This window comes from Ambystoma mexicanum, chromosome 5q (assembly GCF_040938575.1).
Source record: "Ambystoma mexicanum isolate Mex_15411 chromosome 5q, UKY_AmexF1_1, whole genome shotgun sequence".
Lineage (NCBI taxonomy): Eukaryota > Metazoa > Chordata > Amphibia > Caudata > Ambystomatidae > Ambystoma > Ambystoma mexicanum.
Window position 1 is genome coordinate 563,958,739 of NC_090933.1, and position 25,866 is coordinate 563,984,604.

At 46.8% G+C, this 25,866-nt stretch overlaps 1 protein-coding gene across 3 annotated transcripts in view; it reads right to left on the minus strand.

Annotated features, from left to right (window-relative positions):
• The window catches only part of RB1CC1 (RB1 inducible coiled-coil 1), a 1,537,866-nt gene that overhangs the window by 134,342 nt on the left and 1,377,658 nt on the right, over positions 1–25,866 (minus strand). For 2 of the 3 annotated variants that reach the window (XM_069621041.1, XM_069621042.1), the window contains exon 21: positions 25,610–25,746. In XM_069621041.1, the coding sequence (XP_069477142.1) occupies positions 25,610–25,746 (137 nt within the window). The remainder of the gene's footprint in view (positions 1–25,609; positions 25,747–25,866) is intronic. The other variant, XM_069621043.1, reaches the window with a different exon arrangement.

Genomic DNA, 25,866 nt, shown 5'->3' on the forward strand with positions numbered 1-25,866 from the left:
TCATAACTGTTTATTCTTCCAGAAGTTTTTCACATGTGCAAGAATTTGTCTTTGCAACACTTGCCTTCACAACAGATGAAAACCTCCATATGTTTAGCAAAGCCAGACACTTGGCAGTGGACATGGCCTACAGCCATTTCTAGCTAGTGGTCACTTGGCCCGTGGCTCTGAAACCCAACCTGCCATGCACATTGGGCATGGACGCTAAAAGGAACTCATGGTGGCAACAGTAAAGACAGACACAAGTGATCACAGTTCAAGGTTGTTAATTAAACTGTATAGGTAGGTTGGAAAAACGCCTCAATGTGAGCAAGTTACGACCATCAAATATTAATAAGGCAGTCCTAGTGGCGTCTTGTCAAATAAAAGGGCCTATACCAAGAAAAACCTATTGCCAATCCTTACGATAAATACAAAAAAAGAGTGTGGGATAAGGTTCATAAGAAGAAAGAAAGAAGTGTTCACAAATGATAAGTAAGGATGTGGTAGCTGGGGTCTCCATTCCCCACGTTTTGAGCACAGGACAAGACGGGACCCCAGAGCACAGCACACGCCTGAGCTTTCCCAGCACGAGCCTACAGTTCCGCTCTCAAGTATCAGGACCTTCGATGATTAAGTCTCTTTTCTACAAAATGTGTCTTGCCTGTACAGACCTGGTGTGTTCAAATTAACAAACAAAAGTTCCTTTCTGTATGCACGTTGGATGATGCTTTTTCATCCCTGGATCCCCATCTTCCGGGCTCAGATCCACAAAAAGTTCTTAGTGATTTCAGGACCTTCGGTAGTTAATTTCTTGGATTCTCAGGGCCTGATCGGTTCAAAATCAAAAACAAACGTTCTTTTTTCGGATTGCACTTGGAGAATGATTCTTCACTCCTGGGTCCCCCTCTTCCGGGCTCCGACCCCTCTCTAATATCAGCCTCCCTCCGTCGGGTTCACTCTAGCTTATATTCAAAAGATTTTATCCGTTTCATTCATGGGTCGGTGGATGATGGCTTTTCACACCTGGATCCCCCTCTTCTGGATTCAGACCCTTCTCGACTGTTGGCTTCCCTCTGTCGGGTTCATTATGGCCTTTTTCTTGTACAATTTCACCTGTTGCTTTCACAAGTCTTAATGTCTTTTTAAACAATCCACAGTGGACATCCCTCTGCTGTGTTCACTCTTTGTCAACACAATCTTCATTGGGGCATCATGCTTCGTCCAATTCGGCAGGCATCCATCCGTCAGGGTCACACTTGTCAGCCTCGCAGTTTCTTCTACTTCGTTCTGCTTTATCACTACGCGGGATATGTTTCCCTTGGTCTTTCAATGGTTTGCCAGTCAACGACTTTCGACAGTACAGGGGATTTTGCAAGACCACTTTTACCGTTTCCTGCTGGCTCTCCTAAGGCCTTCTGGTATGGGTAGTTCAACAAAAAGGGGAATAAACCATAGTCTCTCAAATAAGCACCCACGTGGTGCCAGACCCCTCTGCAGCTGGTCTTACCGTAACACGTTGTTCTTTGAACTTTCCTTATTATATCATTTGCCACTTTCGTTCAACACAGTTTGGTTTCTTATCGGTTTCTCCCTTCGATTCTCCTATTGTGATGAACCACTTGGTTATTCTCGCATCTGTAGTCAAGGACGGTACCACGGTAGCACGCATCTCTCCATGCCCTTCTTATCTGTGTAGCAGGGCTTCTTGTCTATTATTGCTACCTGCTGCAACACACGCTGGCTATTGTTCAAGGTCTTAGATTTTCTTCCCCAGAGGCTTTGCAGGTCTGGGTCAGAAAGGGCAAGATAGCTTCAGTTCTCGCCGCTTCTCTCCTCCTCTTGAACTGCCTTTGTGCCATCGGGTGTGGGTGATTCTGGTCAATTGCCTCACTGTGCCTGACCCTTGTGTTGGGACATGTCAGGTAAACGGCTCTGGTGTTAGTCTGCTGTCTTTTGTAGTGTGCAAAAGTGTTTGTGTCAGGAAAGGGCACAGGGTTGAGTTACGTGGTAGGATGGGGAAAAGGTATTATAAGAAGGGGCTACCGTGTCTCACCCGTTGGTGTCCCACTTCCACTCCCCGAAGACCCCCATCCACGTGATCCTCCCGCACTGGTCCACCCCCAGGAACTGGATCCAACAGCGATGGCCTGGCCACCTCGATTACAGATCCCCAGGGACTAGTCAGGGGGACACCTTCAGGTTTCTCACAATACTAACCAAGCAACAGCCACTGTAAACCTATGTCTGTACCAGCAGGGCATAGGTCATGCATAGTTTCAATATACCTGGGGCATGACTTACTTACTGCAGGGCTTGTCTAACAACGTTCCTGGGGAATGACCTGGTCACATTAAATCCAACCTCTGTGCTTAAGGCCTGGCCTATGGCTATGACCAGCTGCCACCAGCCAACTTCGGCTGTTAACTGGGCACAATTAAAGTACCTGTTAGGTCAGTGTGCCTAAAGCATGATGTTCTACCCTGCTCCAGGAACAGTGGGCCTACTTTTAGTACATGCTGAGGCCATGTCTGTGGCACAGTGAACCTATCCTGCACAACATGACCTTCACAGTGAACATTCCTTCTGCAGAAAATGCCCATGGTCTTTGGCTATTCTCAGCAGTCACTAGGATGATGCATGGACACGGTCACAGTACGCTACCTTTGATGCCTGCTGTCACTATACTTTACATAGCTGGAGGTCAAGCTCTATCACAGTAGTCCTACCTTCCGTGACTGCTGGGCATGGCTTGTGGCCATTGCACATAGTCACTGTTACTGGAAAATAAACTTCTGCAATGTTCCCAACAGTGGCTCTTAACGGTAATGCTGACTGGACATGGTCTCTGGCACAGTGACCCTACCTGGATTGCTGGCCCGGCATTGCCTGAGGGGCATGTCCTGAGAACAATGAACGTATCGTCTATAATCAATATTGGAGAGCCAACAGGCCATTCCAGGACCCAAGACTGGGAGCAAACAGAATTGTTTCTTCCCTAACAGGAACCCCACCTAGGAACACAGAGCCCCCTTACCTGAATCATAGCCTTGATAAAGACCTTAGAGGTCAAAACACGTGTCGGCTGACCACTACTGAGACTAAATGTCTTCACCAAAATAAATGTACAGCGTACCTACCCAATACCATGTGGATACTCATCCTTTTCAATATACCAGTGTGAGGTAGCCAGGATATTCTCTCTCTTGTGTTATCCCTGTTTTCACACTGGGATCTGTGTAATGTAGTCAGTGACCAGTTTCATTCCCTTTGTAGGCTTTCCATTTACTGGGACCAATTGGTGGAGTTTCTGAACAAGTCCCACTCTACTTAATATTTATACAATCACTGGGACGAGTGCACTGCTCCCCTGTGTAATTCCTACTCTTGTTAACGTCTTCCCATTTACTGGGACGAGTAGGCTGAGTCGCTTTGTGATTCGCACTCTTCCCAATGTTCCTAATGTATTCACAATCACTGAGACTAGAGGGCTGACTCGATACCTTATATCCGCTCCTGTTATTATTAATAGGGGTATTATTTTGCCACAGTGCCTTGTCCCCAGGTCTCCCGCTGTCCCCGTTACCTGTAGTGTAATAGTGCTGAGTCACTGGGACAGTAGTCACCTTAGGTGCTCCTTCGTAGTTCGTCACGGTGGCCATTTCCCTTGCTTTGTCTCCTTGCTCCGACACACTTCTGTGTCTTTCACCCACTGTGGTCTCAGCATGGAAAGGTGTTGCCGATTCTTTTCTTTCCCAGCCACCGCCAGGTAAGTATTCTCTGTGGGTGTCCACTAGTGGCTCAGGAACTTCCCAGCCACAGCTTCTCGGCCTGTGCTTGTTCCTGCAATGTCCCTCTGTGGACCATTACTTGTTTGGCAAGTGTCCTCGGACCTGGCCCTTGCACAATGTAGCTCGGGCACTGCTAGATTCCAGCTGCTCACTCGCGTTGAGAACAGCGTTCTCTCCCAGTTACCAGCTTTCCTCAAGCAGGTTCGAAACTCATGGGTCCCACTCCCTTGGTCTCTGGCTCCTCCCCTTTTATGATGCTGTTCTGGGGCTTCACCAGTAACAGTCCTTTTTTTGTGTCGGACTTAAGCTCATCATGACTCCCTTGGGTTTCTTCATCCCAGTGTCAGGCAATTCAGTGTTCTTCCTTACTATAAGGTTTTTACTTGTCTCGGTATCAGATGAATATTTATTTTCTGCAGAGGAGTTGCAATAACAGATGTAGGAAATTTTCGGGTGATTGATATAGCCTTGGGTTGTTTCTCGGTGTTATGGAGATGGAGTTCCTCATCGGAACGGTAGTCCTTGTCCCCAGGCGGGGAGTGTCTCCCTGTGAGGTCCCGCTTCCTGCCACCCACAGAGGGAATGTTGCAAATCAGGCTCACCTCCCTGGCCTCACAAGGAAAGGCTCCTTCCTGGGGAGAAGTGACTAAATCTCTCGATTTGTCACATCACCAAACATTACTTGTGGCCATGCCCAGACATAGTGACCCAACTTGGAGTAACCACTGGGTATGGCCTTTGATCATGCCTCAACCACCGATAATTTACTATCTTTGTCTGCTAGCCATGGCTGTGCCCAATGGTCATTGTACCCAGAGTATGGCCTTTAAAAATTGCAGTGGTTGCTTGGTAATGCCTCTGATCATGCCCTGGTCACAGTGCAAATACCTTTTGCTACTGCTGGCCATGAACTTTGGTCATTCATGGCTTTGAGCCATGGCTCCGGTGAACTGAACTACAGTGCATATCTTATGAACATGCCCTGTAGAAACCGCATGGGACATGGCCCCCTATCCTTGGTACATGGAAACTACCATCTGTGCCACCGAACATGGCCTGTGGCTTTTCCTGATGACCACATCACCCAGGACTTGACTGTTGACCCATGCACCAGACACAGTGACCCTACCTGCATAGCCCAGTGGCCAGAGCATTTGGCAATGCCAAGCTGTAAGTGACAACGGCATGTCCTTTGTCCATGTCCCATGTACAGTAACACTATGTGCTGTAACATGCTGGGAATCTACCCTCTGTTCCCATTGTACATGAACTGCGACCTGTCCCCTAACTGCAGAGCCTACTGTGCATTCCCTACTCACAGTGAACTTTCCATCTCCGCCCACAGAGAAAAACCTGTGGCCATGCCCCAGGCACTGCAAAACTACTTAACGTGCCCATTGGGCAAGGCCAGTAGCCATGCTCTGTGGTCATTCTGCCATTGACACTTACAATTGTGCATTGGCCGCTTTTCTGGTTTTGTAGACAAACCTAGGTCCACAGATCCAGTTCTCTGGCACTTCCTCTCCAGGGAAGTATGTCCCAAAAGGGGTGGAATGAACATTCTGATGTTAGGAACTGCAGTACATAATATTTTGAAAGTGGCACATAGCAGCTCCCTGGGCCATATCCTGATCCAAAGTGGCAAATGACATGCCACTGAGGGGAGGTATTTGCCCCTTTCAAGATCAAAATTGGTTCTTCCCTAACAGAAACCCGACCCAGGAACACAGAGCCCCCTTACCTGAATCATAGCCTTGATAAAGACCCTAGAGGTCGAAACGCGTGTCAGCTGACCACTACTAAGACTAAATGTCTTCACCTAAATAAATGTACACTGTACCTATCCAATACCATGTGGATATTCATCCCTTTCAATATACCAGGGCGAGGTAGCCAGAATCTTCTCTTTTACTGTAACAAGGAGGTGTGGGCGTCACCTCCAAAAACCTGTGACCTTGTGGAATACAATCACCAGAGCACCAGAAATTAGAGCGCAGCGTGGGAGTGTTCACAGCCTTGGGCCCACAAATCTTCCATTCCACAAGAGAGAACAAATAATAATCAAGGAGCTACGAAATTAGAGGAACAAGTGTCAGAAAAAGAACAGTTTCAAACAATAAGTGAGAATAACAGAGTAAAAGAATATTCAGAGGCCCAAGCACCCAGAGAAAGGAACTTGAGAGTTCAAACAGAACCAACGACAGAGAGACTTGGAAAATCCCTTGAAAGAATTGAACAAATTAGTACAGGAATAGCAAGAAACTATCTCTATAATGAGAAGTACTTGCTGGCAAAGCAACCCGCATGAGAAGGGAGTCATTCTCATGTTCTTGAGTTATTTAGTATAAGTGGTAGGGTCAGTAAGGATTAGTTTTCAGACTGAGGGCAGACTTTCTTTGGACTTTCAACCAGACGAGCACCCTAGTTTAGTTGTGTTAGGCAGGTAAGTCCTTAGTATATGGAAAGTTAAGCATTTTCTCCACTGTATCAATAAAAGTCATTTAAAATGAAAATATTTGTCTGCCTCCTTCTTCTGAATCACCACAGTGACCAAAGAATTTAGGTAGCCAGACTTATCTGGGCTGTCCTGAGAATAGAGCCTGCCTAGCAAAGCCATAGGCCATGCCTTGCAGGCACTGAAGGCAGGGTCACAGTTTGAGTGAGGATTAACCTTTGCAATCTACTAAAACTCTTTACCTTGAAGGGATGATACATTTTAAAAGCTAAACATTTCTAAAGTTCTCCTGTTATGGCTAGCAACTATAATGAATCTTGCAATATCACCACTCCCACCTCAGGGAAGGTTTCTTCATATGGCCAGGGAAAGGGAGCAGCTACTTTTATTTTTTTCATTAAACTTTTATTGATTTTCAAAACAAACCAAAAAAAAAAACCCAAAAAAAACCCTTACAATTACCCATCTACAATCACGTGTCCTGATCGTGGTCATATTCGTAACAATCATGTACATAATCATAATAATAAATTGCATAGTCTGCCACATATCACCTCTCACCCGTTCCTCCGTGGTGCCTGAAAGAACCTAAGTTCCCACCCTCCTCGCATTTTCCCCATATCTTATTGGCCTTCGCAGGGCAACCTCGTGCTGTATATAGTCTGTGTTCCGTAGCTGCACATACGTCCATATTGGCGGCCCAGTGAGCCAGGGCCGGGCGCCCCACTTTTGGGCTATGTTGCGTTTTATCAATCCTGCTGCTGTGGATAAGAATAGTCTTTCCCATTTATCAACAATGTTTTCATCAGGGATTCCCAATAGCAATGTCTTCGGGTCCAGTGATATAGCACGGTCAAGGACCTGAGTTAGTTTACCACAGTATTTGCTCCAAAAGGTTTGGATTCAAGGGCATTCCCACAGGGTGTGTATGAAGGTACCCTCCCCCTCCTGGCATCGTAGGCAATTTGGGTCTGGGGCACGTTTCCAACCATACAGTGCAATCCTGAAATAATACATTTGTTGAAGTATCTTGAGTTGAATCAAGCGAAGTCTGGAGGAGATTGCAATCTCACGCGGGTGCATTAGCACCTATATCCAGTCCTCTGGTTCTATAGTACCTGGGTCTGCCTCCCATTTAGCTTTGAGATTGGTCCGTTGTGGGGTGGCAAAGGCTGTTATGGCATTCTATAGGACCGAGGTGACTCTGGTGGGGATATGTTCTGTGAGGAGATTACGCTCTAGTGGTGTGCACTCAGACACGTTACTGCTTGTTGGCAGGTGTTTCCTCAAGGCATGAGTTCGTTGCATTTCATGATAGCGCTCGGTGTTCGGGAGCCGGAATTTCTGTTGCACGGTCTCAAACGGGGCTATGACACCCTCTGCAAGGATGTCACCTACTTTGTTGATCCCCGCCTCCACCCACCGTGACCATTACGTGAGCTTTCCTGTTTCGGCAAGATTACTATTGTGCCATAGGGGTTGCATTGTGGTCACCTTGTTTCCCCACCCAATGAATATATGTGCTTGTCTCCAAACCACAGTGATATGTGCTGCCATTGTTTGTGGGAGAGGCTTGGTGATGGTCTGGTAGATCATATTAAGTGGCTCAGTGGGCATTACTTAGTTCTACCCGGACATGTGGCAACTCCCGCTAGCCATGAAGTAGGTCATTGACCACCACCATTTCGCTTGCCCAGTAATAGGTTTGAAGACGTGGCACGCCTATACCCCCCCTCCAAGACTGATCTTTGCAATGTGGCTAATGCAATGCAGGGCTGCGCTCCTCCCCATATGAGTTTCCTAAGGAGACCCTCAACCCGGTCAAATTCGGGATCGGGGATCCTGAGTGGGGCATTTTGTAAAACATACAGGAAACGTGGCAGTGCCATCATCTTGAAAAGTGCAGCCCTGCCCATCAATGTTAGGGGGAGAAGCCTACAGCGTCTAACATCGTTGCAAGGCGGTCAGTGAGCGGATGTAGGTTATCGGACACATAGTCTGAAAGGTCCGCAGAAGTCCATATCCATAAGTAACGGAAACCTCCACGCTCCACTCGGTAAGGTCAGTTTTGGGGAATTGCATGTTCCCAACCTTTCCTGGGAAGAAAACCGATTTCCCCCAGTTGATTTTCAGCCCACTGAACTCCCCAAAGCGTGTCCGAATCTGAGTTACTATCAGGCAAGCTCGGATTGGGTCACTTAAGTATATTAAAAGGTCATCGGCATAGAGGGACACTATCTTCATCGCCCTCCGGCCATTTGAACCCCGTCCATGTATTGCTCTGCCGAAGCCATAGGGCAAGTGGCTCGATGCCAGTGCAAATAGGAGGGGGGATAGAGGACATCCTTGCCGCGTTCCTCTGCAGAGTGGGAAGGATCCAGAGGGCCAACCATTCACCTTCACCTCCGCATGTGGAGCCTCGTATAGTAGTTGCACTAAGCCCAAAAAGGTCTCACCAAACCCCATGCGTCTCATTGTTTCCCAGAGGCTTTCCCATATCACAGAGTCAAACGCCTTCTAGAAATCGATTGCCAGTAGTGCGAGTGGCGTATAAATAGGGGCTCGCTCCATTAGTAGGTGGAGCCCTCGTATATTCATTCGCGTCGATTTGTGTGGCATGAAGCCACATTGATCAGGGTGGACCAGGGAGGAAATAACCAGTTGCAATCTACTGGCTAGAAGCTTGGCAAGAATCTTAGGCCTGAATGAGGCGCACAGTTCGGTGGGTTTGCCCGGTTTAGGGATAACCACGATGGTGGCTTTACATAGATCTGGCGGGAGGATACCTTGCTCCTTAGCCTGAAGGAACATCTTGTGGAGGGGCGTTGCCATCTTTTCGCTGCCTAGTTTTTTCCAGGTCTCAACCGGGAATCCGTTGGGACCCGGCGTCTTCCCAGATTGCAACTGGGCAATGGCTTTGGCAATTTCGGTCTCGGTAAGGTTGCGGTCTTGTTGTGCCTTCTGCTGCTCAGACAGACATGGGATTGTAATATTATTTAAGGAGGAGGGGTCCATTGGGGACGTCGGGCTACAGTAAAGAGCGGCGTAAAATCTAGCAAAGACCTCTGCCATTTCGTGATCCGGTTGGGCCTGTTCATTTCGCTCATCTACAATCGCTCTAATATGTCGTTGTCCCTCATCCCTTCTCTCCAGCCAGGCCAACATCTTGCTTGCTTTATTCCCGTAATCAGAAATCCGAGCCTTCGACTCGCTGTGTGCATGTTTGGCATTATCTATCATGATATTACAGAGATATTCCCTAGCCTTTAGAAGGGATTGGTGTGTTTCGGGGGCAGTATCAAGGATATATTTAGCTTGCCATTCCTCTACCTCCTTTTCAGCCTCCGCCACTTTCCGTAGCTGTTCTCTTTTATTTGTTAGATGTCCAGGAGATTATCTCCCCCCTAAGCACTGCCTTATAAGCTTCCCAGACTGTCACAGGGCTATTAACTGCTGTAGAGTTTATTTCAAGGTATTTGTTAGTTTTCTCTGCAACATGGTCGATAAATTCAGGAAAGCCCAGATAATAGTTGTTTAAACACCATGACTTGGAGGGACGGGGGGGTATACCTGTTCATACGGATCTACATCACCAAGGGTGAGCGATCTAAGATGCCTCGGGGGGGTAGTTATGCAGTGGTTACTCTGTATGTGTCCTTGGCTGGGAGGAAAACAATAATCCAATCTGGAGAGGGAGGCATGGGCCCCCGAGTGGAATGAGTAGCCCCTGTCCATAGGGTGGAGTTCTCACCACACATCTTGAAAGCCAAGTGCTGACGTGAATGTTACTAGCGTTGTGGGGGTGTTCGGATTGCGGCTACAGATGTGGGTGCGGTCTAAGGTTTTGCTCATTACATCGTTAAAGTCCCCCCTAGGAACCACATGTCAGGTTGATGTTTTGCTACCAGGGCGGTTATTTCATCCAGAAGTTTGTCTCTGAGCCCCGGTGGGGAATACATTGCTGCAATGGCCAAAGTCATTACCCAGAGTGTACCTTGCAACATCACAAAGCAGCCTCTGGGGTCCTGTTCCACTGTGAGCAGTGTGAACGGGACACGCTTGTTTATTAAAACCAGGACCCTCGAGACCCCATAGTGTATCCTGCATGGAATGCAGAGGGATAATTCGTTCTTCGAAAAAGGGTGCAGGTCGATCCCGCTAAATATGTTTCAGTGATGAGGGCCATGTAGGGGGAATTTCTGTTCAGAAACTAGGTAATAAGACGTCTCTTGATTCCAGAGCCCATTCCGTTCATATTCCAGGTGAGTAGCTTGAGAGACCTACGGCTATTATTGGGTGTTAGCCGAGTTTGTGTTGTGCCATGTGTGGTGTTTGGTACTATGGTTGTAAAATCTGTGTGGAGCAAATGTGTGAGTTGTGCGTGATGGGCGATTGTATCGGACATGCCACACGAACATGTGGTAACTCTGAAAAAACATGACGTCAGCACAAACTTAATACCATAAACTGTCCCAACCTCCAAAACAAAGTGCGCTGCCAACCAACACAGTAGCGACTCTGATCGCTTGGGCAGTCGTGTATCCGGTGGGGGAGGGATGGTGCCTTCCCTTGTTGGGCCGCCAGACTGAATTAAAGAATTGTGGATCGAGATTGCGTTGCCTATACAGGCTGTGAAAATATGTTGGTGTCGGTCCGTGTGATAAACATGAGTTTTGTGATATCCGTGTGCATTTAGTCATTAACCGTAAGTGGCGCTGCCTCCTCTTCCAGTTCTTGTTGTGGGTGTATTGGTGGCGGTCTTTACGAGCGAGCCCTAGGTCTGCCATTTTTGTTCTTCCTGTCTTGCCTCCAGTCCTCTTCGGGGTGTTGCTCCGCCCAACTCCCTGCCACTTTGGGGTCCGTGAAGTGCACGGTTGTGGCATTGTGGTAAATCTTGAGTTATGCAGGGAATAGTAGGCCGTATTTAACGTTGAGGATTTGGAGATGTCACTTGAGTTGATCGAAGGATTGGCTTTCCTTTTGTACCTCCATGGTGTAATCTGGGAAAAAAGCAATTTGAGATCCGTAATATGTGATGGATCCTTTGGTTCTCGCCATTTGGAGCAGGGTGTCCCGATCTCTGTAATTCAGCAATTTGGCAATCACTGTACGTGGTGGTGCTCCATGTAAGGTACCGTTTTCATCGGGACACCTGTGGGAACACGTGACAGTAGGCTATGTGTTGTTGGGGGCGTGTTTCGATGGGTGCGTCGAGCGAAATGTGCGGAAAAAGCGTTTTTTTCCCGACATTTCGGACTTTGCGGGGCTGTCTGGGTAATACAATCTGGGGCGATGTGCGCAAATCATACCTCTGCGGATTACCACAGGTGTCCTCTTTTCGGAAATGCATGGGGTTCCCCGTTTTCCTCGGTGGCCTGGACACCCAAGGCCCATATCTGTACGTTGTGCCGGTCGGCAGAATGTCTGAGATTTCGCTCTGAAAACAGACTTGGGGTTACTTGTGTTTTAGGCTTTCCCCTTGGCGGCCAGGTAGGTACCGTTTTCATCGGGACACCACCTGTGGGAACGCGGGACGGTAGGCCATGTGTTATGTTTGTGTGGTTTTCATAACGTTTTGACCCATTTGCTGGTGCCCTTTGTCTCACAACCCTTTCTTTTCCCAAATGTGACCTACATTTAGTCGCTGCTTTAGCCACCATACACTTTTGTAACCTGCACAAGTCACCTACCCTTGAAAAGGTCTGCCTGTGCTCTTTCAAAAAATGTATGGCTGCCCTTCCTCACCACATTGGTTTACCCAATTTACACATGCTAAGTGCGTCTGGTCAGGCCGTGAGCGTAAAACTCCTGTGTACCATGGCTCAGTGTTTGGCTTGTGGTATTGCTTGTTTTGTAAAAACACTACAAACATTGTATGCTCTCCTAACTGCAAGAGTCGGGGGAATGTAGCGGAGCATTGCTTTTCTCAAAATTCATAGAAGCCATTGCCGTACCAAGCCAACCATGTCCAACACATACATTTTTTTTTTGTCAGTCATTTTCCCGCTTTTCCCCCATTCGATGGCAGTTTCCCCTACCTAGTTGTTGCCTGACCTATGGAAATCACCCCTTCCTAAACTTGGAATTTTGTCTACTTTTCAGAAATATATGCCCTTCTGTCCTCCAATTTGGCTTTCCTGCCCTTTTCTTCCATTCCGTCCATGCATGTCCAATTGGCAAAAATGGCAAAAATCGCCTACCTCTCACAAAACGTTTGATAACCACATCAAAATAATTTTTTTCCATTTCCACTCAACCTGTTCCTGAAAGCCACGAAATTGGAGAACTCAGCACAGCAAACCATTTGTTCCTAGCTCCTACAAGGAAAAAACCACAGGCTTCTTTGTACATCATTTTATTGGCATTTTTTGAAAAAACCCAACATTTTCGCACTTTTTCCTTATTTTCTCTCACCCCCCTACAGCAACCTGGGATTCCTGGGTGGCGGTACGACCGCCTACATGTGGGAAAAAAAGGAGCCAAATTTGGCCGAGATATCTCATGTAACAAAAAAGTTACAAGCCATTGAATGGCCACATACCAAAATCACCAAAAAAGGCCCTGGCACTGGGGAGAAATACCCATGGCACTTAAAGGGTTAAGGGAGATATTATCTTCATCACCAAGCATATCTCCTGACTTTGCTTGGTCCGTCAGGGGGATCGAGGTGATTGTTGTGTATTGTTCTATCCTGCTCTGCGCAGTGACTTTCTTGGGGTCTTGTCCTTGCCCATGTGGTGATGGTCACTTCTTTTAGGCATATCTGGCCCTCTTCTTGATCAGGGTGGATGTCCGTGTGCTTCGGCCGAGGACCAGTCGGGTTCCCAGAGGGTTGGGTTTGTGTTCAGTCAGATGGGTGTTCTATGGTGTCCTGTCCGGAGATGCAGTGTCGTCGCAACAGGGTTCAGACAGTCGGCGGTGTCACCTTTAACTTTTCCCGGTATTTCTGCCACCTGTGGCACATCAGGAGCAATCTACTAGGTGGTAAATCTGGGACCCCAGCAGCAGCGGGTCCACTGCATAGTTAGCGCATTCACGATCTTCGTCACTTTCTAGTGGCAATGTCTTTATCTGACTTGGAGTCTCGTATGCTCTGGGAGCTACCTCACTTCTTGTCACTCGAAGAGGCTTTGCCGTGCCACCCGTACCGTACTTATCACCTTTATAATCACGCAGCAGTTTGGCCCAGTAAGAGGGGTTCGCACCGCCATTGATTGGTATTTTGCAGAGGAGGCAGCACAGTCTGGTATATGGGCACAAGCGCAGCAGTAAAGGGCGTCCTGGGGGGCCAGAGCTATGGTAAGCCTCATTTGGGATCCGGTATTCACATGTACCTGTTCTATCCCCTTCCTCCCTTGCCTTAACTCAGGAGCGGGGCGGTGCAGTGTCCACGAGTCAACTGATCAATGAGTACTGCTGGTGTGAGGTTTATGAGGTGTGGCGTGGGCTCAGTCCAGCTACATACCGCGGGTCAATGCGGCACCGCAGACCGAGCTTGGCCTTTACAGGGGAGTGTCTCTGCTACCTTCTATCTCCCTATGGGTCCTGTTCACTGGTGTGCCCCCTCCAGTATCTCCCTCCCAAGAAGGTGTCATGGGCCTCAGTGCTGTGGCATTGCAGCGTTCTTTTGGTTGTACTTTTTGCCTACCTTGGCGCACTATTTCGGGTAGGTCCCCAGGTTGCTCACTCGGGGGCTCCGCTGGCCAACGTGTGCAGGTACCCCAGGGCTCCAAGGATCAGCCAGCGGACAGCCCAAGCTGGTGGGCCAGGCATCCCTCCAACCATTCAGTGCACCCCACTAAACGAGCGCTGCATTTTGGGTGTCAGTCCTGCCAGCCGCCCACTCGGCAGGGAGTCCCAAGATGTTATGTATGATAGTGTAGGCGACAGTAGAACCCTTGGCCACCGCAAGTTACAGCTCCCTAAACCCAGAGCCTCTGCAAGAAGGGACCTCTTGAGTTCAGCACTGTTCGTATGATTACAGACACTCTCGGGTCCCTTTCGTCATACCGAGGGCTGCTCGGCGATGCAGATGCACACTGTAACTGCAGATCCCGTAGTGCTGCCAGAGAGACAGCCCTGCCACCTCGGCTGTTCACAGGCAGTCTAGCGATCCGTCCCTAGCTGCGTCTCGCTGCCTTCTTGGGCTCTTGTTGTTCGACAGCCATTTTGGGTAGGCAATTTCATCTACGGGCGATTCATTCTGCAGCGGATATCTCTGTGAGCCTGCAACGGTTTCACTGGTCTTCCTTTCCAAGTGGACATCTGTCAAGGGTGGTTTATGATCCAGGTCACAGGATAATTTCAGAATCAAGCTAGCGGCCTCGGGAGCTCAGAGGAATCACGTCCTCATTGCTTGCTCGTTGGCCATTCCCCGGCAGCCGCTACTTGATCCTGACTCTGTAGGTGGCTGAGGGAAGACCATGTGGGGGAAGACAAACCTCATGGGAGTAAAGTGGAATTGCTAGGTGGAATGCAGTATCCCCACCAATCAAGAGTCCCTAGGCCCCCCCCTTCCTACAACCTTAAAAACAATCCCTTCCCCAATAGGCTCATCAGTTGTACTCCCCATACAATTCCCCTAAAAAGTACTGGGATGAGAAAGAATAGGAGTTAGCTAAGTGAAGATCCCTTTCCCAGTACTGTGACGAAGAAGATCCCCAAAGACTCACAAGGGAGTTATAAGATCAGACCTTTGACAAGGGATAAGACTGAAGGCATGATAATTACCTGTAAGAACCATATACAGCAGTCTAGACTTTCATCAAATCCTACTGGCCAGAGCCAGTATAAAAGCAAAGACAGACTCAGGAAGTATGAGCGAAGCCCTCGCTGGAGGAGCAAGGAACTTGAATCCTGTGTTGCAAGAGAAGGGGCTGTGGACCGCTGTTCTATTCAAAGAGAGGGAGAACTCTTGAACCCCAACAGCTTGTGGGGATCTGAGGGAGGCTGGAGGAACCCAAAAAACCACTGTGCCTTCCATAAAGGAGGGTGGAGGGGATCCCTGGGCCCCAGCAGTGTGCAAGGACCTAAGGGAAGCTGGAGGCTCCTTCACTGAGGAAACCAGAAAAAGGGTCGTTCCCTGAGGAGGAACAGAGGGAGCACTGCAGGAAGATTGCCGAGCTGCGAGAGGCTCACTGCTCCTGCCAGAAGCAGCAGCTTTTATTGTGGAGTCAGTAAGAGGTTGGAGACGCTGTCGTAAGAAGCCTAAGAGATGGAGGTCTGCCGCAGAGATGCCGAAAACAGGGAGAGCAGAGAAAGCCGAAGGTGCCGCTGAGACCAGGAAGCAAGCGAGGCATCTGCCAGACCCGACAGCAGACTGTACTCCGAGTCGGAGGACGCAAAGGTACCTGAAACTGCTCCTGAGAACCGGTGAGCCCATCGAGAGGGATTGGGATGCTGAGGCGGTTAAAAGGGTATGCCCAGTACCGAAAGAAGCAGTATATGAAGGTGTGGGAGACCAGAGCAGAGAAATAGGGCTGAGACTCGATTCCATAGTGAAATGGACACTGAGTCGGAAAACAGTAGGCGTGAGAAAATAAAGAAGAGATGGGACAATCTGTGAAGTCTTGGTGAGGAAGTGGACCAGGCACTGAGAATTACGAGTCAGGACTTGCACCGTAAGTGTACAAAGCGGATGCCCAGGCATGAGAGTACACCAGGCAATATTATTGCAAGTCTGGGACATACACCCAATCGGAAGAGAACTATGAGAATTGGGAAGAGGAAAGTAACCTCTTGGGAATGTGATGTCTCCAGAGAAAGGGAGCAATACCCTCTGTGAGAAACCTGAAGGTGTCTCCCTAGCTAGTCCCCGGCGATCTGTCATCCAGGTGGCCAGGACACGGCCATCGCTATTGGATCCAGTTCCTTGGGGTGGACCATTGAGGGAGGATCACCTGTATGGGGGGTTCTTGGGGGGTGGGACACCAATGGGTGAGACGTGGCATCCCCCTTCTTTAAACACCTTCTCCCCATCCTACCACATAGGACATTCAAAACCACTGTTATGCATCGACGGCGGACTTGGTCGGTTTGGCACCGTTGGCGTCACATCTCGTCAACATATCGCTTTAAACCCAAGTTGACGTATAGTTCTTCCAAAATGGCGCATCGAACTGAGAGTAACAGTCTAGTCCTGCAGAATGGCGGACAAGAGGCTCCTCCCTCTTTCCTGGAGACGGTACATCTGAAGCAGAAGCCAGGAGGAGGGTGCGTTGCTACTGCTTACTGTAGCTACGTTACGTGAGTAATCGAATAGTTCCGAACTTTCCTCCTGCTTCCCTACCTTTCCGCAACTCCTCTGCTTCTTACCTTTCAACTCCTTTATATTTCCAGGTATTCTTTTCCTCCGCGCCCACCGAGCGCAGAGAGTACTCCCACGGCCCCTAGCTTATCGCAGGAACCCTTTCAAGCAGCGTTCCCCGTTGTTAAGGAAGATTCTTTCCAAGTAGGTCGCGTACCTCGTCAGATACTTGACTCCCATCAGGCTACTTTTTGCTGTTAGTAATTCTCGACCCTTTCAGGTTGTGTTCCTTTCTGCTAACGAGGATTTGTGGTATCAGACTACATTTCCCATAACCCCTTCTCCACAAGTCACGAACCTTGTCCTCGTCATCTTAGGTAAACTAAACTCCTCAATAGGTTTTTCCTTACTCTTTTACCCAAAGGAATTAAGCGTGTTTCAAACAGCAGGACTTCCCATCCGTCTATTCTCCCGTTCTAACAGAAATACAGTCCGGAAAGGTATCCTCATTTCCTATATCCTTTGACATACCTTTCCGTCAACAACATCTTAGTAATTCTCTCCTTATATTATAGTTATCTCCACGTGAATTAGAATACACCTGCTAGACATTGGGGATCAAACTACGCTCTCTAGCCACGCACCCCAATTTCTATTGACCAGCGCTCTCAAGCAGCCCAGGGTTTTTTCCCTTTCGAGGGTTTCCCTGCTGTGGTCTCCAAGAGCTTTAATTACAAGCGCGAGGAGAGTGCGGCAGGTGAACTTTCATCACTTCCTGCAGCTCCCAAGACAAGGTAGGCTGTACTTTGATTGTGTTGCCCATCGGCCAACATCAAGAGTGAGAAATAGATCATTTGATTGGTATCCTATAAATTATTAACAACCACTGCCCGCACCTTTTCCAACATGAACACTTCAACACAACACAAAAGACAAAGGACTAACACCAGAGCCGTTTACCTTGCATGTCCCAATACAAGGGTCAGGCAAAGTCAGGCAATTGACCAGAATCTCACACACCTGACGGCCCTTTCCCTTCCCCACAGGGATAAAAGGTGGAGCACCAGAGAACAGTAGGAGCAAGGCAGACCGCACAACGAAACAGCTATCGAGGCATGGCAGCTCAAGAGGAGGAGAAAGACGGAGCGAAATGAGAGGGTGACAAGGAGAGAACCAACCTTGCCCTTTCTGAGCCAGGTCCGTGAGACCTCCGTAAAGGAATCATAACACTACCAACAATAGCTCAAGTGTGTTGCAGAAAATGTCAATGGTACACAGAGCGTGCCTATGCCGATAAGCAGGACTGAGGGAGACTCCTGCTACCGTGGTACCAGCCTTGACACCAGATACGAAGAAGGCCAAGCGGTTCATCACAGTAGGTGAGTAGAGGGGAGAACCGATAAGAGACCGAACTGTATTGAATGAAAGTCGCAAAGTGGCACGTTGAGAAAAGTTCAAAGAACTGTGAACTGTTACATTTGAAGGGAAGACCAGCTGCAGAGGGAAGCAGCACCACGGGGGTGCTCACTCAAGAGAATCTGGTTTAATCCTGTGTTGATTAAGACTACTGTTACCAGAAGGTCAAAGTGGTTATACAGGGGTCTAGCAAATTCCATATACAGTCGAAAGTCTTTGCCCGACAAACCATTGAGAAACGCAAGGGAAGTGAATCCCATAGCAAGAAAAAGGAAAAGGAATTGTAAAGTGGCAAGAGTGAACCCGGCAGAGGAATGCCAATAAAGAGGGGCAAAGTCTAAAGTCCCAAGAAAAAGTGTGTTGACAAAAGCGAACCCAGCAGAGGGATGTCCAAGGAGAACTGTTTAAAAAGACATTAAGGTTTGTGAATATTAAGAAAGCCATAGTGCACCCGGTGGAGGGAGGCTGAGATTTGAGAGGGGTCCGCGCCCAGAAGAGGAGGACCCAGGGGTGAGAAATCATCACCCTAAGTACTACAAAGAAACACACTTTTATTCTGTTAATTGGAAAGCATCAGGTCTTTAAACGCAAGATACTTTTATTGAAAAGAGACTTAACCATTGAAGAACCTGATAGCTGGTACCAAACTGTCGGCTTGTGCTGGGAGAGCTCGAGTGTATACAGGGCTCAGGAGCCCCGCCTTAAACGTGGGGTTGGGAGACCCCTGGCAATCACATCCTGACTTATTATTTGTAAACACTTCTTTCTTTATTGAAACCCTTATCCCACACTCTTTCTATATTTCGTTGTATTGGAAATAGGTTTTTCTTAGTATAGGCCCTTTACTTTGACAAGACGCCACAAGGACGGCCTTATTTTTCATTTGATGGTCCAAGCTTGGTCCCATCTTACATTTTTCAACCTGCATAGTGTTTACATAAACACCCTTTAATTGAGATCACTTGTGTCTGTCTTTACTGTTGCCACCATGAGTACCTTACACCTATGGATGGAAATTGTGTTTGAACTGTGAAAGCAAGGAGCAACAGAGTGCCCCTTGATAATGTGAGAGATCCAGGCAAAGGTAACCATACCCCCCTAGACTGGAGAACTGAAAGTCTTTGAGAGAAAGAACAATCTTTGTGCTGAAATACTCAGGGGAAGGGAGGATCCCTCCTGAGGATTGTCGAACTTTGATTACTTGTTTCTTTTTACACCTTTTCACTTTGGAACTTGGCATTGAAACTGTGGAGAAACCCATGATTGCTCACTTGAGAGACTATACCTCCTTTTCACGCTGTATTCCTAGATTTAGAATGTAAGGTTCAGGTTAGGATTTCAGACACAGTACAGCATTCTGACAATTGAAATCCTTTGTTTCGTTGAGGCTGGGAAACCCCTCATAGGACAGGGCAAGATAGCTCTTTTTCAAACCCATTAGGTCTTAATAAGAAAGAAAAATCTATTGCAATCAATACAACACCCTTGTGTTCGAGTCTTACTCCTGATTCCTCACACAACACAACCATAACTTGGCTCTGCCAGGCACAGTTTCTTTTTTTTAATACGTTTTTTATTAAGGATTTATTATGAATGAGAACACAATGTTAAAATCAGCAGCTAACACAGTTATAAATATAATCTTAACAAATAATCTTGAATAAATACAAAGGCTGTGTTAACAATTTGGAAGAGTCAAAGTGGTGTTTCAAGGTTATAAATAAAAAAATAAATATTAAATTGGTACTACAGTACAAATACATTGCAAAAGAATGTGTGTTAATAGAAATTATTGACAAGAGATATATGGCCATGGAAACCAAAGGTATTCAAAGGAAATACAACATAAAGGACCATGAGACATACAGAAGGGGAGGCAATACATGTGGTAATCTGATATATTAGAGAAGTTACAATGAAGAGGTATAAAGATATTCACTAACAGGATTACATTTTTGATTATAATTATGTACCTCTCTAATAGTAACGACACAACCCTTTTTAAATACTGGCACAATTTCTGATGTTGCACCAAGCCTGGCACAATTTCTGATGTTGCACCAAGCCTTCCATGGGAGGGTAGCAAGAAAAGAAAAGCATCCCAGACTGCATAAACAGGAAGTAATTTGATCACCCAGAAACTCCTGAAATCATGCCTGTTCACTAGGAAATCAAGAAGGCAAACAATGACAATACTGATTATTTGGGGATGCCAAGATTAACTTACAGCCGGGCATCCGCAAAATCAAAGGACAACTAGACAAGTGTCAACAGACATCACCAATGTTCAAGGAGAACATAGTTTAACGTAGATGCCGCAGCAAAAGGACAAAATATAGTATGTCACAGATGACCCAAGAATGGCTCCCCACAAAGGATTTCTTGTTTCTCTCTTAGCTAATGAAGGTTAACCCTTACTGTCTAATCTGTACCTTTTGCTGGAAATGAGAGCCTAAAGGTAAGACATCTTTTCTAACTAGACTCTCACCAGGGACTGATAAAACTGTACCTACACTATCCAGTGATTAGTGTTCTACAAGTGTAGGGAATGTACCTAACAAATGCTCAATAAATGTGCCTCGCAGATACCATGCTTGATTCGCCGTTGAATCTATCAAGCCCATGCACTCCTCTACCTTTCTCCTCGCACCTCCTACTCTCCTTCAGCAACTGCTCCCAACTGGCTTCTCTCCTTCCTCTACTTTACTGTCCCTTCAACGTCGCTCACTCCTTCCAGATCTCGCCTCCAACTTTTGATTCTGCTCCTCCTTCCTTCCTGCTACCACTCCCTCCACCAAAATACTACCCCCTCCTCCACACTACCACTCCTTCACTCCCAGTACTTTGATACCAACACTCTACGTTCACTCTGTACCATACACTTTACAATCACTACCAACACTATTTCTCTACCCACACTTGCCACACTAACATGCTCACTTACATTGCAGTACCACTTCTACTTATTAGACAATGCCTCACCTTCTCCAGCTCCTTCCTCCCTCCTGCTAGTTCCTTGGTCATCCTCTTTTTCCACCTCCAACCTCACCCAAATAACCAACACTTTCTGTTTGCTTATATTTCCCATCAACTGCTAGTATTAGCCCTATGTTCCTATCCAATATGGCCCTGTCTTCCCCACCCGCAGCGTGTTACAAACTGAAAAGTGGTGATGTAGTGGTCTAAGCCCTGCCCACCTTCTCCGCGCCAGACAACAATGGCAGCCAGCTAGGCAATAGTTTGTGTTCGTCTTCTGGGGACCGATTCTGGGGGCCCATGAGGTAAGTATAATGGGGAAGAACTTCCTTTTTGTCCCTGCTGGTCTAGTGATTGTTCAAGGGCTGGAATGTGCTGGAGACACTCACGTTCTTCCTGCTGATCGAATACAGATGCAGCTTCTTCTGTGGCTCCCTAGCTCCGTGCTGGGGTTCGCCAACAGTGTAGTGCCGTGCAGGTGTCTCTGCTTTACTTTCTCTTTGTGGGTTTCTGGTTTGTCGATCATGGTTGTGGCTGGACATTGTTTGAGCGTCCGACTTCTTTGCATTAATGAAGGGTGCCGGTCAAGGACTCTGACTTGGATGTGTCTATTTGGCTTCAGATTAGGCTGATATGTCTGTACAAGAAAAAGACAAACACTGGCAAGCACTGCTAAGAAACAGGCTGGCATAAGATGGGGGAGGGGGCAGGAATTTGGATCGTCTCACTTTCCCTTGTTTTTTAGGTTAGCACAGGCTATGGGCTTCTCTTTCTTCCTCCAACCTCCAGCTAATATGGATTCCCACCCGTGTTGGACAAGGACAATATAATGGCCTTCACAACTACAAAATGTTAAGACCACACATGTTGCAAATGCCAACATTAGGATTACTAGAAATATTCACTCTATAGGACCAATTTTTCCATCATCACCCGGGAGGCAGGGCTGAGTCAATCAGATGGCAAGTAATGTGGTCATTATCTGCTAGAGTAGGTTATTACATTTTCGGCGGTTAGGCCTTTCGTCAATGAAATAAACATGCATATATATAGTGCATGCTCATTTACCGAGAGGTACAACATTGACCAATACAAAAATGCAATCATCTAAAAGAGGAGCTAAAATACATATTGCTATGCTGTGTTTGTAGCTCTATACCGTTGTGCGACTGGAGTGGCCATTCCAACTTGGCAGCACCAGAGATATGCATGCCACCCTCTCTTGGATGGCATGTGTGCTGGAATGCAACATTTCATCACGTCTGGGTGCCTTGATTTGCCCGGATACCTAAGGGCGTCCTTACCTGTGCTGGGTATATCGCAACACTCTGGATGGTTTCCTGCCCGGCTTGATTCTGCTGTCTCCTTCCTCTCTGCTTTGTTCCAGTTGACCTGCTGTCATCTCCTCTGGGTCCAGTTTCCTCTCCATGCTGCCTGCCTTGCTTTTCTCCTTCCTTTGCTGCTTACCTGCAGCCTACTGCTCTTCTCCTGCTGGTGCCTGCTTAACCTTCCTCACCTGTTCTCCCTCCAATACCTTGCATGGATACTTCATTTCTGTCACTTCAGGACCTTTTGCACTCCAGACCTTTGCACGGTAGTAATTCATCAACCATCAGAGGGTACCATACCTACAAGTAGTGTCCACTGTTCCCCAGATCACCACAGTGATTGGACTCGCAACAGTAAGGTGGCTTCTGGGACGCGCAGCCCTAGCCTTCGCAGCACCACATTTAAACAGAAGATAAATGACAACTTGCAACCCGCCCTGAAAACATATTCCCATCCATAAAATGTTAAAATCATGCTCAACAAACTTTGGCCCACAAATGTCCTTAGTCAAGGGTTCTTAAAAAAAAAGTTTAAAAAAAACACAAGACTAATTAAAAGGATCCTCCTCCAGGGGAGAGTTAGAAGTAAGGAGGAGACATTTGACTTCTTCACTCGCAGCCTCGTATATATGCCTCAAACAAAATATAATCTACAGTCAGTCTTGCTGGTTCACTGTTTCCAAGCCCCATATATGAGCTTGGCGGTCAATTTGGTAATGGCCTGGTCAAAGGCCTGCATTGAGAGTTGCTTCAGCAGATCTCTGAACCTCCCACTGACATTTTGGCCTCCGCTCCAAAGCCAAATTGTTGCCACTCAGACCATGCCTATACTTCTCCCGCCTGCAGTACCTGTTTGCCTGTTAACCGGTGGCTCCCACTCCTAGCATCACTGACAACAAGGAGGGCATCCATCCCTTCCCTCACCACCTCTGATGTCGCTGTCAGTGCCTACCAACTAAAGTTTATTCATATTGCTGGTTTTGGTTTTATAACGTGTTGCAAAAAAAAGTAGCAGGCGCTCCTCTCCAGAAGGAACATGGCATGATAACCTGTTCTGAGATGAGAGTTTCAGCCTTGTTGGGCCTCATCAGTGAGGTGAAGCTGCGCCTCTCTGAGCACAGTGAGCAGGGAGTCCACGTCTGGTTGCCCCCAGGTAACTCAGGGTGACCAACCCCAAGTTCCTTACAAATATTTCAAAAAAAGGTAGCAGGCGCTCCTCTCCAGAAGGAACATGGCATGATAACCTGTTCTGAGATGAGAGTTTGCAGCACACGCTTTTTGCTCACTGTGCCTTTCACAGATGGGAAATAACTATTTGCACATCAGTCTTTGTCCCGCCCACATGGGCAGTCCAGCACTGAAATGCTATGGCAATTCCTCTCTGAACAAGAAGACCAGCAGCAACTCCATACACGTGTTTCAGTCTTGTTGGGCCTCATCAGTGAGGTGAAGCTGTGCCTCTCTGAGCACATGGAAGGAACTTGGGGTTGGTCACCCTAAGTTACCTGGGGGCAACCAGACGTGGACTCCCTGCTCACTGTGCTCAGAGAGGCACAACTTCACCTCACTGATGAGGCCCAACAAGGCTGAAACACGTGTATGGGGTTGCTGATGGTACTCTAGTTCAGAAAGGAATTGCCATAGCATTTCAGTGCTGGACTGCCCATGTAGGCGGGACAAAGATTGATATGCAAATGGATATTTCCCATCTGTGAAAGGTACAGTGAGCAAAAAGCAGATGGCTGCAAACTCTCAAAGTGGTTAATAACCACTGAACAGGTTATCATGCCGTGTTCTTTCGAGAGAGGGGCACTTGCTACCTTTTTTGTATTATAACGTGTTGCATCAATGCGGTTTTCTTCGTTTTTGAAGACCCAGGCAGTCTTTTTTCATGCAAGAAGGGTGCTTATTGCGATAATGGCCGTGCACCCTAGCAGCCCGCTAACAGCACTGCTGCCCTCTGCAATAACCCTTGTTACATGCGGGCTGTTACAGATCAACGTTAAAACATCAAAACTATTACTGTGAATAACTTAACATCAATTTCTTTTTTTCTTTTAACCCATTTCACCGCAAGTGTATGCTGGGGGACACCACTGCAGGCCCACACACTTGCCTCGACCTTAATTAAGACCCAACCACATGTTAAATCACGCTGAAATGCATACAAATAAAATCCCCTGTTATGGGATTCACAGTAATATGATTCAATGTTTTGGTACGATACCGTTGTTAATAGCACGGCCATGGCCATTATCAATTAAATATAAAAATGCCCATCTGACCACATATCAATAACTCACAGTACACATCATGTGGCTTGCAACAAAATCAGAATTACATTGAGTTTTCAAATGTACTGCTGTAGTGCAAGCTCAGGGTTCATTCGTAGTTGGATGGACCTTGTTTAGATTAGGCAAATGTAGCATAAACTATGTTACCTTGCAATAAACTAAGCAGACCACTCAACTAACTGGAACCTATCACTGCTGGTAATAATAATAGTGTTCTATTTAATAAAATGCATGTTTTGAGGCTGGATAACCAGGATTCCGGATAACAGCGGGCTGGTAAACAGAGCAAAAGGCTCGGCACTTAAGTTATTGGGCCTTTGTTCTGTTCTCCGCCAGCCGGAGTACTGACATTCTGTTATTCAGGCATACTTAGTAATCTGCCACAATCTGATGCCCATCAGGACTGGATAACAAAGTGTTTACTTTTTTTGGACTGAATGTTTGTACTAATCTTAACGTTGATGTTTCCAATGTTTTTAGACTGTGTTTAGGAATTAGGGTCTAACCACAATTCCCTGAAGACAAAATATTTTTCAACCTAATTTCCTACTTTTTTCTGTAAGTGGGATGTCTGTGGATGTTTCCATATGTCTGGATGAAAGGTAAGATCCGGAGAGCTCAAACATCCTTGCTCTTTGTGAATGATCAATTTGAAAACATTAAAACAGTTTCCATGGCAATAAAGGGTAACACTAACCGGTCAATGATTCAGTCAAAATTACTTTTTTGGTAATTACTACGGACTAACATAAGAGACCATGCAAACTCAGCTGCCCCCCTCATGTCATTCTTTTGCAGCAAAGCTTAATAAACATTTTTCAGACATTTCCTCAGTTAAGTTATTGCTAATTATTTGAAACATGAACTAAAAAAAACATGGCCATTACACTGTTAGGCAGTCAGAAAATAATAAGTGTTGGCATTAAAAAAAAACCTTCAACACGTTTCACTAAATGACAGACAACTTTATAGGCAAACTTGTAAAAGCCATTGCGTATGAAAATAAAATAAAATGTAAGAAATTAAAAGTCACTAATGGAGAAACAATGCTGCAAATCTGCTTTACAACATCATTCTTTTTTTAAAAAAAATAGTATAATATGTATGTTTTCTTCGACACTTACCACACTCACCTGGTTTGAGATCTAGCACAGCAAGGGATTCTGAATGTAAGAAGTATAAGGTGGGGCTAACAGTAAATAGGACATAATTGTCATGACGTTCATCCAAGATAATGAGTACCAAATCGCCAACCTGGAAGCTGAAAGAAGAAAATGCTTCTTAGAGCACTGACAAGTAAAACAACATTTGCTACGAGCTAAAAGTGAGCACACAAGCATCTTTCACAATCGAAATTTCGACATGCCCTTCTGGAGAAAAC